Below are 20,886 nucleotides of genomic sequence, written 5' to 3' on the forward strand. Positions count from 1 at the left end.
ACACACACACACGCACACACAAATATTATTCAGTCACAAAAAAGAATGAAATCTTGCCATTTGCAATGATGTGGATGGAACTAAAGAGTATAATGCTAAATGAGACAATAGAGTCAGAGAAAGACAAATACCATATGATTTCACTCACAGGTAGAATTTAAGATGAACAAAGGGAAAAAGAAAGAAAAGAAAGACAAATTAAGAAACAAACACTTAATTAGAGAGAACAAACTGATGTTTGATGGGGGCACAGGTGAAATGGGTGATGGGAATTATTATACATCTAAAACTAATATAACAATATATATTAACTGGAATTAAAATAAAAAACTTTAAAGATTCTTATAAAATTATGCGGTGCCTGTGTGGCTTAGTCATTAAGTGTCTGACCTCAGCTCAGGTCATGATCTTGTGGTTTGTGAGTTCGAGCCTCCCATCGGGACCTGTGCTGACAGCTTAGAGCCTGGAGCCTGCTTCGGATTCTGTGTTTCCTTTTCTCTCTACCCCTCCCCTGCTTGTACTCTGTCTCTCTCTCTCTCAAAAATAAATAAACATTAAAAGTTTTTTTAAAAATTCTTATAAAATTAAAAAAATACAGTGCTCACCTCAGAGAGTTCTCTTGAGGATTAGTGTTTACAAAACCAAAGGGCCTGATGTTAATTCACACTTTTCACTTAACATATATCACTTTCTGAACACCCACAATGTGCCAGGCATGATCTCAGCTGGCAGGGACGAAGTAGTGACCAAGTCCAAGTCCCTGCTCTCATGGAAGTCATAAGTAAGTGTGAGTTCCGTGAGCGAGCAGCACTGAGCAGAAAAGTGGTGCTGGAGGTGTGCTGTAATTTTCCATGGGGAGGTCAGAGCAGGCTTCTTGTAGGAAAGAACCTCAGAGCAGAAGCCTGAAGGACGTGAGGGAGAGAGCCCTGTGGCTCCCTTGGAGAAGAAACAGTCAGACAGAGGGATGGGTAAGGGCTACAGCTTTGGCACAGGACCTTGGAGCTGAACCTGGATGATGAGAAGTCATTTGGACAAGAGGAGTGACGTGATTCAGTTGACTTCACATTTCTCTAGTAGGAGCATAGGCCGTAGGAAGCCCTGGGATGGGCTGCAAGGCCACTGCAAGGCCAGGTGCCATATGATGGATGGCAGAGGCCAGGGAAGAAGCAGGAGGTAGATGGAGCTGGGCATCCTGGGAGGGATGAGAATGACTGAATTTGCTGATGTGAACACACAGAACTCCAGCACTATTAGGATATCACTCTGCAACCAACCCAAATTCCTCTTTTGGAGGTCCTGCAGCTCAATGTGAGAGATTCTGGCAGTCAAACACTGAAGCGGTGCAATTTGCAACTCATACTCAGGCCCAGGACCAGAGGGCAAAGAGAAGAGAGACACCTGATCACCCGGGTTTAACTCTGGTGCACAGCTCACTGCAGTTCTAATTATGATGGTTGTGCATCGCTTCAGAAGGAAAAAAAAACACACACAATGTTGATGATGTGCTTAGATGATGAGATTAGATAATACTTTTCCTATATGGATCAATGATTTAATGAACTAAATATCATCTGTAAATTTTGATGAAAATTAAGTGGCATCAATTTGCCCATGGACTTCAGACCTTATTCATTACTTTATACATAAGATATTCCCCTCAATACTTATGGTATTGAAGTTACGCATCTATAAACCAAGATGCTGCTTAGCCTAGTGGTTAAGAGCCCAGTCTTTAGGACCAAAACTTCCAGGTTTAAATCCTGGCTTTGCCATTAACCAGCTGTGTGATTCTTGGTAAATCCCTGTCCTGAGCCTCAGCATCTTCTCTTAAATGGAGCCAAGATTTTACTTAACTCATGGAGCTCTTTTAAATTATGCTATATAAAATGTTTAGAGCCAACTATGCCTGGCACACATTGGAAGTATTTACTGTTTTATTACAAGTCATTTAAGCAAGGAGGAGTCTTATACATACTTTTCCAACCAAACCAGAAATTTCCCCTTTGCTTTACAGGAAGCAAATTTAGCTGTGGAGTTTCAACACCGAAAACAAAAGCAATTTTTTCATTTTTTTTCCTAGTGTAGGCGCTAACAATCCCTGCCTTCATTTCCCAGAGAACCCTAACTCAGAATCACAATGCAAAGTGATGGCAGTTCCAGGGTAGTCACAGCAATGGGGTGCACGAGGTTTTATTCACGGGTATATCTATGAACTGCCTGTACCATGGTAACAGGTCGGGCGCACGTTAAGTGCTCAATCAGTGAGAGCAGGAACATGATCAGTACCATAACCACCACCATTTCCATAGCCAATTTCTGGCTGTTAAGGTCTCTTTATCATGCTTCTAAAGGTATGAGGTGCGATTAAGAGGCTGTAGGAGACGGACCTTCGGGAAGACCAAACAATCTGTTGCTTATAGACTTTAGAAGAAGAATATTATTCAGAAATGAAGGTATCTGTGGGGCACCTGGGTGGCTCAGTCGGTGAAGTGTCTGATTCTTGGTTTCGGCTCAGGTCATGATCTCAGGGTTTGTGAGTTCAGCCCCATGTCGGGGTCCATGCTAACAGTATGGAGCCTGCTTGGGATATTCTCTTTCTCTCTGTCTGACCCTCTCCTGCTCATGATCTCTCTCTCTCAAAATAAATAAACTTTATTAAAACAACAACAAAAAAAGAAATGAAAGTAACTATTTAGTGTTATAACCTGATTTTCCTCCAAGTTAAATGTCAGAGAATTAAAACTGGGTCCAGGGGCACCTGGGTGGCTCAGTCGGTTGAGCATCTGACTTCACCTCAGGTCGTGATATCATAGTTTCTGAGTTCAAGCCCCGCATCAAGCTCACTGCTTTCAGAACAGAGCTTCTGCTTCAGATCCTCTGTCCCATTCTCTCTGCCCCTCCCCTGCTTACACTCTCCCCCAAATAAATAAATATTAAAAAAAAAAAAAACCTGGAAAGGTCCATGGTTGCAGTTCTGGTTGTACATGAGAATTGCCTGTGGAACTTCTACAAAAATACAAGATGCCTAGAGGTCATGCACTGTGATTAATATACTGTATGTCTGGGTAGGGCCTTTTTTTTTTTTTTAGTGTTTGTTTGCTTATTTATTTATGAGAGAGAGAGAGAGAGAGTGCAGGTGAGGGGCAGAGGGAGAGGAGGACAGAGGATCCGAAGTGAGTTCTGCGTGGACAACAGACAACCCGATGTGGGGCTCGAACTCATGAACCATGAGATCAGGACCTGAGCCAAAGTCAGATGCTTAAACCACTCAGCCACCCAGGTGCCCCCACACCCTGTTTAAAAAAAAAAAACAAAAAAACAGCACTACCCAGTTGCTTCTGATACTAGGTAATATCAGTAAAACACCACTGATTTACTGTGATTACTTGTGTGCCAGCAAGCAATGAGCACACATGGTATCTTATTTTATCTTTATCAAGCACATGCACATGCAAAATAAGTCTCATTATTCCCATTTTCTCAGGTGATTTGTGTAAGGTCACAAAGCATATAGAGGTGGGAGCTAGGCTTTAAACCTGCATCATCTGGCTGTAGAATCTTGGGATCTTTCCTCTATGTATGTAACAAACAGCTTGTGAAAAGCAAGAATATAGGAATTACCAGTTAGGCATTCATGATTCAAAATCAGCCTCCTTTGGAAGACCAGGCTCCCCCAGGTAGAAGTAAATGCCCTGAGGCTATGAGCAGGAACCTCTCCGTAACTCTTGAAGATAATTTCAGAACCTGCTGCTAAAGCAACAACTGCCTAGCAAAAATTCCCAGACTCTGGCCAAAGCTGTTCTTGGTAAGAGAACAGCCTCTGATTAGCTTTTAGCTGAGCAAGGAGGTGTCTGTGCTGTGGCCGACATCCCTTTCTGTGACTGGAGGAACACTTCTGGGTTAGCTGAAATTCAGCTACGGAAGATCACCGAACCAGCCAGTTGGCCTAAAAAAGGTGACTCCCTCACAATGGGGTCTTTCTTTGACTTACTTGATTCTGACTGCTATGGGTCTTGGGGAACTTGATTGTGAAATACATTCCAGACATTGCTAATTATACCGTCTATAATAATCATAATGGTTTCCCTGGTGAATTATATTCTCTCAAAAGCTTTAAATGCACGTTTGCAGCTGCTCACCAGCAAGCCCATGATCCCCCAAGGACAGAAGGTCAGAAGACAAACAAAGAGAATGACCAACTTAAAAAATGTGAACCTGGGGGCACCTGGTGGCTCAGTTGGTTAAGCGTCCAACTCTTGATTTTGGCTCAGGTCATGATCTCACACTTCTGGAGATGGATCCCCGCGTTAAGCTCTGCAGGGACAGTGTGGAGCCTGGTTGGGATTCTCTCCCTCCCTCTCGCTGCCCCTTCCCTGCACCCACCTCTCAAAAAAAAAAATAAACATTTTTTTAAAGTTGTGAATCTGGAGTTGTGAGCTGTGAATACCACACAGAGATTTAGCAAAAAGATGTCATGACCTGTGAGTACCATCACAGAAGATTAACAAAATCTGAGAACTCTAGAGCAGCAGCTAGGAGTGGTGGTAACTCCTTAAAACTTTAGTCGCATCTCTCAGGCTGAGAGTCTGATCAAAAGTGGGGAATTGTTAAAAAATGACACAATAGGCCCCAAATTGAGTCACTTATGCTGAGCCCTGGATCACCAAACTGAGACTTAATATTTACTTACAGTTTCAGCCTCTCCCAGGAATAAAATCTTACACCACACCATTTGGAATTACCTGGTTAGCATTGGTGAGGTCCCCGGCCTGGTAGAGGCTGGCCTTCCCCTAAGGGAAGGTGATCCTACCACAACCGATCTGCTTTGTGCTAGTTTAACACCGCATCCTACTCTTTTCTGCATGTAAAAGCCTTCTATCCTGTAGAGCTTCCCAGAGCTCCTTTCTTTTGCTCGATGGGGTGCTCTCAGGAATCACTGAGAAAAGCCAGTTACAATCTTTAAAATTTACTCAGTTGAATTTTGGCTTTTAACACATCAAGGACATCATTTTGTGCATTAAGGTAGTAGGCCAAAAAGCATCACTCGGAAGAGGACTGGTTCAAAACACCCATTTTGTTGAACTGAGCGCTGAGTCTCAGGGCAGGAGTGGTAACGTGGTCAGAGGTGTAGAGAAGTAAGAGGGCAGGTGGAAGCAGAGAGGGGCTCCTGACGCCCAGGTCAGCTGTCCTTTCAATACACACTTTCTCTCAAAAGCAAGACACATTCTCCACTTTCATAAAGTATTGCCAAATCTCGTGAAACAGAGTATTCCGACTCAAACCAATATTACATCTCAAAGAATGTCCCACTTGCTAACCGGTGTGAATTAGCCAAATATACAAAATACACAAAGGTGCACAGGTAGCCATGTTACATACAATACCCTTTTTTTAAAAATGCAAAAAAAAAAAAAAAAAAAAAAAAAAAAAAAAAAAAAAAAAAAAAAAGAAAAGAAAGAAAAGAAAAAAGAAAAAAGAAAAGAAAAGAAACCAAAAACCAACTTTTACAAGACAAATGATCTCTTGTAAATTAAAAAACCCACTAAGGGCACCTAGGTGGCTCAGATGGTTAAGCCTCCAACTCTTGGTTTCAGTTCAGGTCATGATTTCATGGTTCATGAGTTCGAGCCCCACCGGTGAGCTCTGTGCTGACAGCATGGATCCTGCTTGGGATTCTCTCTCTCTCTCCCCTTCTCTCCCATCCCCTGTGCACATGCACACACACACACACTCTCTCTCTAAATAAATAAATAAATAAACTTTAAAAAAAAAAACCCACTACTTTTTTTCAAAGTAGGCTCCACTCCCAACATGGGGCTGGAACTCAGGACCCTGAGATCGAGTCAGATCCTCTACCAACTGAGCCAACCAGGTGCCCCAAAACCCACGATATTCTTAAAAAAAAAAAACCAGCAATCTCCTTCTAGCATAATTTTCCACACACCTAAAAAAAGTCTCTAGATTCACACTGGTGTCAGGCAACAGGCTATCTGAATGCAAATACTACATAAAGGTAAGATAAGTAAAGAGCATTCTCCTGACTGCACAGCAGAGGGCGAAGGAGGAAGGTAAGTGCCTTAGGAAGATGGGGAGCCAGGCCTAGGAAGAAGGCTGTGCCCATGAAGAGTGTGACTGATGGACCAGGAGACAAGGACCTATTTACAGAGAAGATACTTGTAAACAAATCGGTAAGGGTCCCAGCTGCCAGGGGATGTGGATGAACACCCCCAGCAATTCCACACCAGATCCAGGAAACTGTCCAGTCCCAGAAATCCACAAATGATATTCCAACCTCTGCTTGATTTCCAGCTTAGGGTGGAGGAGGGAAGACAAAAAAATACCAAAATCAAAAGGTACCCGATCTTGACAAGAAGAGACCTCAAAAATGAGCTCAGGAGATTAAGAATGAAAACAAATACAAATGTAGCTACTTCTGTCCCAAAGTAGAAAAGGCCAGTTGTTTAAAGCACAGAAAGCCTCATCCTCAAGATTTCAATTCCTAAGACTCACAAGAATCATGAGTTTATCAATCTGCTTTACTAGGAGTTTGGCAGAAATGAGACTCATTAGAAAGAATCCGTGAAGTGGCCATTAACTTTCTCATTTAACCTAGAAGCTGCCTTTGTGGCTTCACCAAACCTTCTCGTTGACACCCTCACCATACAGGAGTGATGACTAAAATGTTGGCCCCTGTTCAAATAACTAACGTATGGCAGAAACAAATATATTTATATGCTTTCTAGAAAGATTAATAGTAGCTAGTGCTAGCCTGCCAAATGCAGATGTACAAACTTTCTATCCAAAACATAAATCAAACACAAGGCATATGGTGTATTTTAAAGACTGCTGATGTGAGACTGATTTTAAATTACTCAGATTCCGGAATAAACTATGGAGATGTTCACTAATGTGGCAATATATTCTGGATCTTTCCACATTAATTTAAGTTTATATGATGTAATGGCATTAACAAAAAGAAGGTCTTAGAAATGAAGAAGAGAAAATGCAAGCATATGTGAAATCCAGGGGTAGGTTTCTATCATCAGTTGTTTGCTAGTTTGGGCATATTCATTACAGTATGGTTCCGGTGAATGTAGTAAGTTAGAGGGTGTAATGAGGCACTATTTTTTGGTTTCCTTCAAGTGAATCTAATAAAAAAGAAAAACTGAACACACTGAAAAATGACATGAAGGAGCAAATAAATTAGGCAGCAGAGCAGGGTGGTTTGTGGCCATCAAATGAGCAGTGAGTGGCTAAGTCAAAAATGGCCCAGATGGACCAAGAACTATTTAAGTTTTCAAGCTGCTGGCCACAAAAATCAGCAATTATGGAAAAACCCATGTTATTCGGAGTTAAGCAGGGCAGAGTGTTGAAATGGAAACCCCAGATTTGAGGTGAACCCCTCAGTCATAGTAGAGCATGGCACCTGCCTACCTTTCAGGGACATGGTACAAGTGAGATGAGAGGCAGGGGCCAATATTAAAAGTGCTTTGTAAATTGCCAGCTTATCCACAAGTGTCAGGTATCATCATCAACACCATCACCACCACCACCAACAACAACCATCAACCATCACCACCATCACCACCAATATCAACACCACCACCATCATGATCATTCTTAATCTCAAGTCACTTTCTCCTACATCTCGGTCACTGTTGAAAAAACTGATCTGTGCAGTCAAGTGATCAAGGTACAAGAAGAGACTTCAAAAGGATGTTGCTGAAGATAACTGGTTAAAAGTTAAATCTGCACAATGGCTATTGTAGCTGTTTAAGATGTGTTAGCTGAGCATTTCAGTTCACACAGACAATTGCTCTGAATTTTGGATTTCTTTCCAGTGACCCCAGTCATTCTGACCACAGAACGTACAACGTCATGAGATGAGAACACAGTCGCCGTGACACAAAGGAGTTCCTCTGCTTCAATGGAACCAAAAGGAAATAAATGTCTAGCTCTTGATCTCTTTTCAGACAATCAAAATATGCTGTCCATGAAACAGATCATGTTGGCAAAGACTGAAGGAACAACCATTCTCAGGCCCACTGTGTGAAGTGATCAATCAACACTAGTCACATACGCATACCCAGGGACAATACATTTCATCCATGTAAAAAATACTTCTCAGTGCGAGTTCCTGAGAGTTCTGGTGGGGCAGGATTAAGGGGTGCAGGCAGGGGAGAGGAAATCTAGGTCTCAAGATTTAGAGTACCCCACTTCTCTGAGATCCTACCACTTCATGAAGATGTGGGTATGTTGAGGTATGTTTTTCATTATGATCCTGGAGCTATTGTTCCTGTCAAATGTAAGTAATCACATACCCATTCACTCATTCAATATTTTTTTCATTTATGAAAGCATACAACTGTCAACATGCAGACATGGGCCCTGCTTTATGGGTCTTATATTCTAGTGAAAAAGAGAGCAACAAAGAAAAATTAAATACATACACAAAACAATGACTTGTGTCATAATAATAATGATGTAATAAAGGCTAGGAAGAAATGGGACGCTGCAGTGAAGATTACAAGGAACTGAGAAGCCACTTTAAAAAAGTAACCTGAGAAACATTCGTCTAGGAGGAGACTTGAGTGAGACTGAGCTAGCCAAGTGAATAGCTGGGGCAAGAGCTTTCCAAGCAGTGGGAACAGGAAGTGCAAAGGCCCTGAGACAGCAAAGGCTTGTAGTACTAGAGCCTCTTCCGCAAAGAAGCCAGGTGGCTAGACTATAGTGACAAGGGGAGAGGAGTGTGAAATGAGGTTGGAACAGTGAGCGAGAGCCACGTTTTGCATGCAGGCTGTGCAGGCCAGGTTCAGAACACTTGAAGGATAGAGATTCTAAAATATTAATGTTTTTTTAAAAGCACAATGCAAGTTACATTTCAAAGTATCATTTTGGCTACACAGGTATAACATAATATATAAACACAACCTTTATTCTATAGAGGCTACCATTTGGAAAAAACAGAAGGCAATTTGAATACGCTTCCAAACGGGTAAATAAAAATGATCTTAAAGACTAGACATTTAAAAAGCCCCCAAAGCCACCTGGAGACTAGTAAGTGAAACAATGGATTCTGGGTTAAGAGAAAAAAAAAATCATAGAACAAAAGAAACCTACATACCTCCTCGTTGCACCAACAGTGTGACTTCACTTCCCTTTGGACATTCAATCAGCATATCCACAACTTGATTATGGGTCAGAGCCTGCACGTTCTTCTTATTAACTTCCACTATAAGATCCCCTTCTTTCAGGCCGCGGCACCTTGGACTGTCCACGATCTGTTTCACTCTTTGGCCACCGCCACCAGGACTGTCCGCGATAGTAAAACCAAAGCCCATTGGGCCTTTGACTATATGAACAGTTATGAGCTCTGGCTGAGTGGCTATGGAGGAAGCCAAAGAGACAGTGTCATTGGGGTAACCATGGGAACCGTTTGAAGCCACATCAGCAGGGCTGCTTGGCCTGGCATCCTTCATGCCATTGACTTTGCCTGTTTTACTGCTGTGACTAGCCGGCGAATCATAGGTCTCTTGCCCATTCACAATAATTGGTTCTTTATCCAAAATGGCTACCGAAGTCACTAAACTTGTATTGGGGTCATCTGGGTCAAAAGGCAACGGGTAACCTCGGCAGAGTTCAAGGTCCACGCTGGCACCAATGGGAATGGACTGGAAGATTTTCACAACTTGCGCATGTGTGTGTCCCAAAACACAGGTGTCATTCACGCTGACAATGACATCTCCTGCAAAAGGTAAGAGTTTGGGGGTTAAAAAGAAAGTAGCCAAAACAAGTTTTATCAACATTATACTATGAAATTCTACCAAAAAGGAAGCTGAACGGAAACTGGATTTGGGGGTGGTATCATAGGGCACAAAGGGAAATGCTTCTATTACTTATTGTAACTGCTAACAAGGCATTCTTTCAGCATCCCCTGTCTGCCCTGCTAATGAGAATATAATGATCATTGAAAGAACAGTGGGATTTCTTCTAAAAAAAATTCTCATTGCAGAAATCCAAGTTTAGACTTCTTCTATTCATACAGATCTAAATTTTTAGTAAATTACCACCTTACTGTATTTAATAGCACCCTAACAGTACCCCAAAGTTAAAATGGCTTCAAAGGTTTGCATCTATACCAGGGAATGCATTTATGTAGTGAGGAATCTTGCTTACTTACAGTGTTTTAAAAAAAACATTTACTGGGGCCACTTGGGTGGCTCAGTCAGTTAAGCATCTCTTGGTTTCAGTTCAGGTCATGATCTCATGGTCCATGGGATCAAGCCCTGTATCAGGCTCTGTGCTCACAGTGCCAGAGCTTGCTTGGGATTCCCTCTCCCTCTCCATGGCCCTCCCCAGCTCGTGGGCTCTCTCTCTCTCTCTCTCTCTCTCTCTCTCTCTCTCTCTCTCTTTCTCTCAAAATAAACAAATAAACTTAAAAAATACAAAAATAAAAAACATTTATAAAGTCACGAAATCATGATGTCGTTGGCCCCAGTTCAGGTGCCAGGTGGCAGTCACACCACACAGGGAATGCTAGGGCCCTGTGGTGCCTCTACCTGTTTCCATCTTGCCATCCAATGCCGCAGGACCATCCAGGACCAAGCTCTTGATCTGCAGAAACTCGTCAGGTTCATCACCTCCAACAACTGTGAAGCCAAAGCCACGACTGCTTTTCCGCAGCTTCGTGTGAATAAACTTGCCTTTCAACTCAGAAGGGTTTCGTGTAAAAAAGGGTTTGCCTGGATGAAAATAAGAAAAGTATAAGGAATGTCACTATGCATGAAAAGGTGAATTAAATAAGAAACGACACAACTTATGGATGGCTCTCCAAGCTCCTGTGCCTGAGGGGTCTTAGGAAATTCCTCTCTTGACTGCAGTAATAAGGTGGTGTTCCCAGGCCCCTCTGTTTAAGAAGGGGGATATGGTACCTACAGTATGTCAGCATGAAGTTCTCAAAGAAAATACAAGAGAAAAATGAGCATCATCTGAAACACTTCTTGGTTTCAGTTCATGTAGTTTCACGGCAATTGAGCTGCCATGAGGTCCTTCACAGAAGATAAAATGGGTCTGTGTTTTGTGTTCTCTGTGTTGTTACGGTTTCTAATTTGCAATACAACTTCCAACGTGTTGCCTCAGGCTTGGCTTCTACTTGTGAAACCAATTCAGCGAAAACTTTAGTTTCTAATCAAACAGAAGACACATTCTGAAAATATATAGAGGATGCCAGGAAACATACGGTCCCAAAGAATAATGATAAAAATGTAATTTGCTACTTTCAAAATTAGAAGAGTCATAACTTCACCTTGAATTGAGTTTCAAATGTGTCATTTTTCCTGTATGTTTTTGTCTTTTAACAATTTGTAAAATAGCCTGGACATGCCCCCTAATAAAATTTATTGTTTAAAAAAGTTTAGGACGTGTGTGTGGCTTAGAAGATTTTCTTAAAATACAAAACATCTAAACGAAATAGTTACGAACAAAAGCCAAACTGCTCCAAATTCAGTTGTCCTGTTTAAAATCAATTAATAGGGGCACTTATTTCAGCTCAGGTCACAATCTCACATTTAGCGGGATCAAGCCCCATGCTGGGCTCTGCACTGACAGTGTGGAGCCTGCTTGGGATTCTCTCTCTCCCTCTCTCTCTGCCTCTCCCCCATGACCTCTCTCAAAATAAATACATAAATTAAAAAAAAACTGAAATAAAATAAATCAATAGCTATATAGCTAAAGAACTACCAAACATGCTCCCTATGGTTTTCTTGTTTTCTTGATAATATTCACAATAACAGTTTGTACACAAACCAAAAATTTTAAAGTCAGTATTGTTAGGAATTTCTCCACAATTGAGAAACTTCCCAGAATTTCTCTAGTTATCCCAAACAGTAGACAGCATTTCAGGTTTAGACTTTTTAAACTCTCCTGATTAGGGGCTCCTAATAGAGCTCAGTAGAGCGTGCGACTCTTGATGTCGGGGTTATAAGTTCGTGCCCCACGTTAGGTGTAGAGATTACTTAAAAACAAAATCTTACAAACAAAAAAAAAACCCTCTCCTAATTATAATTCATATTCCCTTCTCTCCTGCTTGCCACAGCTTCCTCATCTTCTATCCAAAGTGTTATCAAAACAAAAACAAAACACCCAGGAGAAGAAGTCTCCATAGACCCCTACACCCAAGTGTGGCACCCAGAAAGGAAGTTATTTTTGGTTAGCTATAGCTAAAAGGCCTTTTTCAAAAAGTCTCTGGGCACACATACAATTTTTAATTGCATATTTCAAAAGTTCCCGGCTCTTAAAAAGGACTCTTTTAAATTACTAGAGTCATCGTCCTGCTCATGAAGCTCCCCCTTTGCAAGGCTGGTTGGAAGCTTCATCAACTACAGACTCGTCACGGCGGCTAACGAAAGGCAAGGCTGACGCATTCGCCATGCACAGTCGTCCGCCACGGCATCAGAAAGGTGGTTTCAAGTGCACTCGGGGCTTGTGGGGAGACAGCTGCCATGGCAATTATCAGATGGAAAACCGAGGCCAGGGGTGTGTGCGAATAGCCTACATCCTTAAGGCAGAGGTAGCTAGGGAGTTGGGATGGCGTGAAGGGAAACACATTTCGGTTATGCAGAGACAGCAGTGGCCGTCACCTTCTCAGTGAGGCTCTGTCTGGTCATCTTCTTAAAAACTGTAACACCTCCGGGGCGCCTGGGTGGCTCAGTCGGTTAAGCGGCTGACTTCGGCTCAGGTCATGATCTCGCGGTCCGTGAGTTCGAGCCCCGCATCGGGCTCTGTGCTGACAGCTCAGAGCCCGGAGCCTGTTTCGGATTCTGTGTCTCCCTCCCTCTCTCTCTGACCCTCCCTCGTTCATGCTCTGTCTCTCTCTGTCTCCAAAATAAATAAACGTTAAAAAAAAACTGTAACACCTCCTCCACCATTGCCAATCCCCCTTTCCTGCTTGTTTTCTGTCCCTAGTATTTATCACCATCCAACAAAGTATGCGTCTTAGATATGTATAGGTTTGGTGATTTGTCTGATTCTCGCCCACCCCTTCACTTCATGTGCTCCAAAAGTTTGTGCTGAATAAACGAATCACTGAACAACAGCACAAAGAAATGAGATTCAACGTGTCTTTGAGAAGGTGGGAAGACGTGGTTGGGTGTTTAAGCTTCTCACCCTCATTATAGGCAAAGTTAGAAAATGTGAAAATGTGCCTGGCAGTTTAACTGAATGAATTTTTTAAAAAGCCATTAGCATATTTTGAACTTAGAATGTTTTCAACTTAATGGAGACAGGAACAGAGCTTTGAAATTACACCGATGACTTCCTTTTTTTAGCGCTTAACTAGGGAAGATCACAGGGCTTCACATTCATGGACATTTGATTATGTTTTATGAATGGTTGGGTCATGAGCTAACGTAGCTTTGGAAAAGAAGCACTTTCTACCCACAAGCAGTGGGACTGGAGCTCTCTGCTGCAGCCCTGTGGTAAATGTAATTTTCCAAGAGATCCTAGTCTGCTGACTTATACAGCTGCACGATCTTGTTATGTATGAGAATCACCTGGGTAGCTCTTTTTTTTTTTTTTAAAGGTACTCATTTTAGAGTTGCCTGAGTGGCTCAGTTGGTTAAGCTCCCAACTCTTGATCTTGGCTCAGGTCGTGACCTCACAGTTTGTGAGTTCAAGCCCCATGTTGGGGTTTTCTGCACTGACAGCACGGAGCCTGCTTGGGATTCTGTCTCTCCCTCTCTCTGTCCTTTCCCTGCTTATGCTCTCTCGCTCTCTCTCTCTCTCTCTCTCAAAATAAATACATAAATTAAAAATAAATAAATAAATAAATAAATAAATAAAGGTACTCCTGTCTAGGGCTTATGCTAGACCTATTTAATCAGGATCTTTGGAGTCTTGTCCCCAAATTCTGCTCTTCAATAGCCCTAAGGAGTTTGCTTTTCTGACAGGTTGGCACAATTTTTTAGCATGTGTCTGAACACCCTAGGCCAGTGATGTCCAATAGCAATTTCTATGACAAGACAATGCTTTATATCTGCACTGTCCAATATGGCAGTCACTAATCACACATAGCTCTTGAGCCCTTGATATGCAGCTAGGGGAATTGAGGGACTAAATTTTTATTTTATTTACTTAAAAAAATTTTTTTAACGTTTATTCACTTCTGAGAGACAGAGAGAGACAGAGCATTAGTGGGGGACGAGCAGAGAGAAAGGGAGACACAGAATGTGAAGCAGGCTAAAGGCTCTGAGCTGTCAGCACAGAGCCTGACACGGGGCTCAAACCCACGAATCATGAGTTCATCACCTGAGCCGAAGTCATGCACCCAAATGACTGAGCCACCCGGCACCTCTTTATTGTTTTTTAATTGTAATCAATTTAAATGTCAACACGTAGCCATTGGCATCTGTATTGGTTGGCCACATTTAGACTACACAGTGGTGTCCCCACACATACAAGACAAGAAACAAATGAACAAAAAAGGTTTTAGCCAGAAATTTAACTGTTCCTAATGACACTTAGGATTCAAATCGAGTGCTCTAGTACTTACTGGCTGTGTGGCGTGGGCCAAGTCACCAATGCTCTCTCTGCCTAAGTGTTACAGGTGCAAATGGAGGTAATGACAGTACCAACCTCCTTATTCATGATACTCGTAAGGAAAAACCATAGCAGACAGAAGGTATGTAGGGAGGTACCCGGTAAATAAAAACAGCCCACTAAAGGTGAGTTGTAATTTTGAAAGCAGTGGTGGTGGGGTGGGTGCAGTGGAGGGATGGCTGCAGAAATCTCTCTCGAAGCCTCAACTGGAATTGGAGAATTTTCCTAAGAGCAACTCTCTTCAACGTTATCATCTGCTGGAATTAGAAGTGTACCCTTGGTCAGAGGAAAGTTTCGTTGGGCAGTGAACTTAGCAAAGCAACACCAATACCAGTCTAACCAAGGTAGCTACACATTCTTCCTGAGAGTCCTAGCAGGATGCTAGAACAGGACACTTAACCAGCAGGCAGGGAAATAAGGCCACATGAGGTTGCAGAAGGAATTTTCTATTTAAAAAATACAGAGGAAGCCACAATCGCATTGATATTAATGTTATTATCTGCTATGTTCTATCTTTATTAAAACCATTAGGACCATAAAAATGTACACCCACGCCAGGAGAAATTATTTTACATAAACTGGTATTATTACCAATCTCATGATGCTATCAGCTTTCCAGGGAAGCAACTTCTTTCTCATGAAAATTATAATGGAGGAACGAAAATCAGAGAAAAGAGTTTTTCTACTTGTCTTTTTAAATCTAACGCAACGATACCTCTTTAAAAATGTACAGAGAACGAAGACAAACCTTAGTCTTTTTAATGGGTCTGTACCACAAACATTCCCCAACTCTATCAAATATAGTGCCTGTTCTATTTTTCTTATTTAAAGAAATTTAAAAAACAAAAACAAACAAAAAACCCAATTCTTCTCTATCATTTAAGAGCAATCAGGCCTGAAAGGAGTAAGATTCTGGAGATACCAATTTTTAAAAATGAACGTCTCTAGGGGCTCCTACTATCTGTGAGCATAAATAAGTGAGACCCAACGAAACATTGTAAAATATGTGTAAATGCCAAACTACAGCAAGAATAGGAGATTCACATTTAGTATATAATAATATCAAATGGTTTCACATTTACAAGAAAATCTTAGTCAAAAGCAAATATGTTGACGAGGATCTTGGAATATCCTCAAGCTGACTCTTCAAGTTATCTTACTAAATACCAATAATAAATTTCTGTAGTCTCGAAATCAGTGATTTACAACCCTGGGATTTCTCCCCAGGGGCATCTGGCAACGACTGGGGCATTTTTAGTTGTCACAAGAGGGTAGAGACCATGGACGCCCCTAAACTTGGTCCAATGCACAGGACAGGCCCCACGCACAACAAAGAATTATTTGGCCCTAAGCGTCAAAGGTGCTGAGGCTGAGAAACCCTAATGGCAAGTGGTCATTATTTTCAGAGCACTGCAATTAGCTGAGCAAATTTACACACACACAAAGTTCTAGTTTTCTTGGCAAGTTTGATTAACAGTGTGTTTAGAATTTCTAACATCACCGTTTTCACCATCAAAGGAATGAATTGGCAATTGTGAGATTCTACTTTTTAAACTTCCTTTAAAAAATTAAATTTTTGATCTCAACGCTTCATCATCATAAAGACGCTTTACCCTGAAGTGGAGCTTCCCTGGCTGGCTCCGGATTGCTCGGGGGGTGGTTTGGAGTAACAGGAGGCACAAGAGATGGGTGATGTTCCGTCCATTCTGTGAGGAAAAGAAAGAGTACATTGTGTTTCCTTCAAATGGGAGTCACATTAACATTCTCTTAAAAGAAGATTCACCTTCTTAAGCATCCAACTATCCAAACTAATGAAACTAGACACAGAGAGCTTAGATGGAAAACAAACTGGTATCGGACCCCACTCTTTGTTAAGGATAAGATTCTCTCTCTCTCTCTTTCTCTCTCCCTCTGTGTGTGTGTGTGTGTGTGTGTGTCTCTGTGTGTCCCTCTCCCATCAGAGTTTTGAGGAAAGCTCATATCATATTGTGATATGAACAATAAAAACTTCAGTTCTCTGTGACCGGAGGGTCCAAAGAGAGACCAAACAAAAAATATCAGGAAAGATATACAATCAACTGACGCCACCAGCCCGATGAGGGAAAACCGTCTCTAACACACTTGAGACATGAGCTGAGCTGCTGAGGTCTGGTCGTCTTGGATGACAATAAAGGTGATTTCAGCAGTTTGCTGAAGTGCTATCCTCTCCCCTCTCCCAAACCCGAACGGGACTCATTACCAACATGCCTGCGTCCTGACTGTAGTCCTCCTCACCTTGGAGGCCCAGAAACAACGCGCTGTGAGTGACCCTTGAGATTTACACAGTCACCTTCCAGCTAATATATTCAACCATATACCCCAGCCTTCAAACAGCACTTTCTCGCACTACAAAGTTTCACCAGTTGAGAAAAATATTTAAAAACACTTTTTTTTAACTAGAAAAGAGATGAAGGTAGAAAGGAGAACTTTTTGATAGGTGCATACACACGAACACACAGACACACAGACACACAGACACACACACACACACACACACACACACTCTATCTAAAATACAGTGTAGTGGTGCCTGGATGGCTAGCTCGTAGAGCATGAGACTCTTGATCTCGGAATCACAAGTTCTAGGCCCATGTTGGACGTAGAGCTTACTTAAAAAAACAAAAACAGAAACAAAAGACAGTAAAATACAATCTATGGCAGTGTTTGGCCACCTGTGGCTTATAAGCCAAAGGGACCCTACTGTCCATTTTGATACAACTTTCAAGCCAAGGATGGTTTTTCCATCTTTACATGGTTGAAAAAATTAAAATGAGAAATACTTTGTAACACATGAAAATTACATCAAGTTCAAATATCCATCTTCATACATGACGTTTTATTGGAACACAGTCACATCTATTCATTTACACATTGTGTACGGGTCTTTTCATACTTCAAGGGCTGAGATGAACAGTTGTGATAGAGACCGGATGAATGGCAAAGGCTAAAATGTCCTCTAGCTGGCCATTCACAGAAAAATCTGCCAACTTTCCCCCTATGACCTATATTTACTATGTTCAATATTATAATAAAAGTGTCATATTTGATCTTCATATATTTGATATTTGCATATTACATTGAGAGGGTATTGAGCAGTCATTTCATTTTATTTTTTTAAGTTTATTTATTGCAAGAGAGCCAGAGAGGGCACAAGTGGGGGAGAGGCAGAGAGAAAGGGAGAATCCCAAGCATACTCCTCACTGCCAGCACAGAGCCCGACGTGGGGCTCAAACTCACAAAAGTGTGAGGTCATGACCTGAGATGAAACCAAGAGTTGAACACTTAACCAACTGAGCCACCCAGGTGCCCCTGAGTATACCATTTTAAAAGGGTGCAATTAAAAACTAAAAAACCCTACAAATAACTAGATGGCTATTAATGAACAGATGTATTAATAAAAAACTGAATGAAGTAAGTTCATAAAATGGAAAATTATGCAGCCCTTAAAAATTACAGGGCAAATCTTTATTAACCAGCTTTGAAATATGTGCAAGAAATACATTTAAATGAGATCATCAGGTCCCAAAACTAATACATCTACATATATATGCATGTATATAACTTATATATATATACATATAAGTTATACACACACACACACACACACACACACACACACACACACACACCTATAAGTTACAATCCGATTTTTATTAAAATATGCATCTATGTACAGGGGCACCTGGGTGGCTCAGTCAGTTAAGCATCCGACTCTTGGTTTCAGCTCAGGTCATGATCTCATGGCTTTGTGGGTACAAGCCCTACAATGGGCTCTGTGCTGGCATCACAGAGCCTGCTTGGGATTCTCTTTCTCTCTCTCTCTCTCTCTCTCTCTCTCTCCCTCTCTAGCTGTCATTCCCCGACTTGTGCTGTCTCAGGCTCTCTCAAAACAAACAAACTTAAAATTTCAGCACAGTGTCTATCATTGAGAATGAGACAGGAGCAAGCAGGGGAGAATTTAATATTCTCCATTCTTGAACTGTCCATATTTTTATAAAGATCATGAATTAACTTATAGTTTTGGAAAAGCATTAAAAATTACCAGCTTTTTCTGATTCTTACATGTCATGTGCCTAAAATTAGATAGTAACTCCTCCTAAGGGCTGAAAGCAGTATGAATTTAGACACCAGCTGGTATGTAAACATGCTGGGGCAACAGCAAGTTCTCCAGTACGATGACAGCTTCTTTCTAAATTAAAGTGGAGATCGGGGGGCCGTGGGCTAGGGCCCCCACTCGAGCTGTCTGGGTTCCGGGTGGAAGAGAAGCACTGTCATCTCCCCCCCCGCCCCCGCAGGACACCAAGTCCACGGCACGGCAGAAGGACAGGAACATCAAGGCCAGTTCTGACCACACGGGGGTGTCAGCGCCCAGGCTTTGCCCCAAGCTCCTCTGCCCAACACATCAAGGGAAAGCCAACCTTCTGGCTGCGGCTGTGGCTGCGGCTGCGGCTGCGGCTGCGGCTGCTCCAGCTGCTTCTTCCGTTTGGCTTCTAGAACCGGGTTCTCATATTGTGTCTTCCTGTTGATGTGGCTGGAGCAGGAGACAGACAATATTTGGTTAGAAAACAGTTCATCCCACAAGCAAAATGCCAGTCTTCCAAGTCCCTTGCTTAGCACTGAGCAAAGCAGGTGGTCTCAGATGCTGCCCAGCACATGTCAAAACGGGCAATGAGGAAGAGGAAAAAGAAATGAATGCTTTCCATATAGTGACTGCTTATAGAGGCTACCAGCTTTTCCCGCATTTTATTTTAAAATCTTCAATAAATGATAAGAGGCAGGTCCTACTGATATTCACATTGAATGGAGAGGGAAAGTAAATTTCTGAGCAATTACTAACTCACCTAACAGAACGTGGCTAGTAAACAGTAAAGAGGCAAGGAAGCTCAGGTCTGTCTGCTTTCAAATCGCAGGATTTTAACCACTGACTCTTCCAAATGTCCAAGGAAGCACCTGACTCAGGGAGGTGCTTCAATTCAAGGAAAAGTGGATTGTGGAATTATTAAAAATGAGATTAAAGTACAGACAGGATGCAGTCTATAACATGCAATGCCAGAACTGCTTGTGGCTTCCTATGACAGTTCAGAGAAGCCTCAGCACTCAAAGTTAAAAGAAGGGCTCTCCCAACAGCTGCCAACTATTTTCATCAGTGGACACGGAGTCAGGATTAAAAGTATGAGCCTCAGGCAAAAAAACTCCAAACGCAGCTAACCTAAGCAAACGTGATGCGTTCAAAGTGACAAAGACCTAGATACGCCAGACGGTTCCAAAACTAATTAAGGCCATGGAACAAAAATACATACATACATGTACATGCATGGGTTTTTTTTGCCATGGCCTTAGTGTATATACACATATTTTACACAAACATACATACACACAAGCATACATACACTTAGTGTTTTGTTTTTGTTTTGTTTTGTTTTATCGAAAATCATACTTGATTAGAAGTTTGGGAACGGACCTATTATGTAATTACAGTATTCAGAACTCAAAATATTTCTTAAAGGCGGGCTGGTCAAACAGGGTGGATAGACTAACCACCTTTAGATGATCCGCAGGGCACACAGAGGAGCTTTATTTTGTGAGGGTCAGAGAAACAACAATGCCCTTCTAATGGCCCAAATCACCAAATCCTTTGTTACATAGAGTTGGCCATGTGAGGACTGGCCAATGACACTTGCTATATTGAACTCATACTTTTTTATGATAAGATGCGGAGCATTTTACAATCTGACAATTTGTATCATATACTCTTATCACCAGGCCATTATACAGATGAATTTTCATTGCCAGGAGCATGAGAGACAGAAAGCTTGCCAGCTGTCTTTAGGGCACCAGGCGGGATTACGACGATGGAATATTTCTATGTCATTTGTTTCTCTCGAAGCCTCTTTTATCAGTGATTTCTCCACTTTCTCAGGAAATGATACATAGCACATGTGCTACAATGTTTCATCTCTTGGGTTTCTTTTCTTTCAGGATTATCCTAACAAGACGGAGTATGTGCCCAATGCCAGAACAAGATATATACCACACAGGACATGAGGAGGGTTTGAGAGTCTTAAAGATGGAAAATAGGAGCTATGTCTATGGTCCTCAGGCAGAGGAGAGGCAAAGAAGCATACAAAGTCTTACAGCTTGGGCCAGTTCTCAATTATCTTCTCAATTCTGGTGACATTTCATACATTACTAAGACATGTCTAACCCTTCTGGAAAGTCTGCATGAATAAATAAGTAATTACTGAAAAGTTC

At 41.8% G+C, this 20,886-nt stretch overlaps 1 protein-coding gene across 6 annotated transcripts in view; it reads right to left on the reverse strand.

The window, feature by feature from the left end:
• MAGI1 (membrane associated guanylate kinase, WW and PDZ domain containing 1) overlaps nt 1-20,886 on the reverse strand; it is a 633,332-nt gene that overhangs the window by 65,521 nt on the left and 546,925 nt on the right. For all 6 annotated transcript variants that reach the window (XM_049642669.1, XM_049642665.1, XM_049642664.1 and 3 more), the window contains exons 9-12: nt 19,053-19,165; nt 16,209-16,301; nt 10,560-10,742; nt 9,125-9,745 (exon numbers count right to left, since the gene is read on the reverse strand). In XM_049642669.1, coding sequence (XP_049498626.1) covers nt 9,125-9,745; nt 10,560-10,742; nt 16,209-16,301; nt 19,053-19,165 — 1,010 coding nt within the window. The remainder of the gene's footprint in view (nt 1-9,124; nt 9,746-10,559; nt 10,743-16,208; nt 16,302-19,052; nt 19,166-20,886) is intronic.

This window comes from Panthera uncia, chromosome A2 (assembly GCF_023721935.1).
Source record: "Panthera uncia isolate 11264 chromosome A2, Puncia_PCG_1.0, whole genome shotgun sequence".
NCBI classification, from domain to species: domain Eukaryota; kingdom Metazoa; phylum Chordata; class Mammalia; order Carnivora; family Felidae; genus Panthera; species Panthera uncia.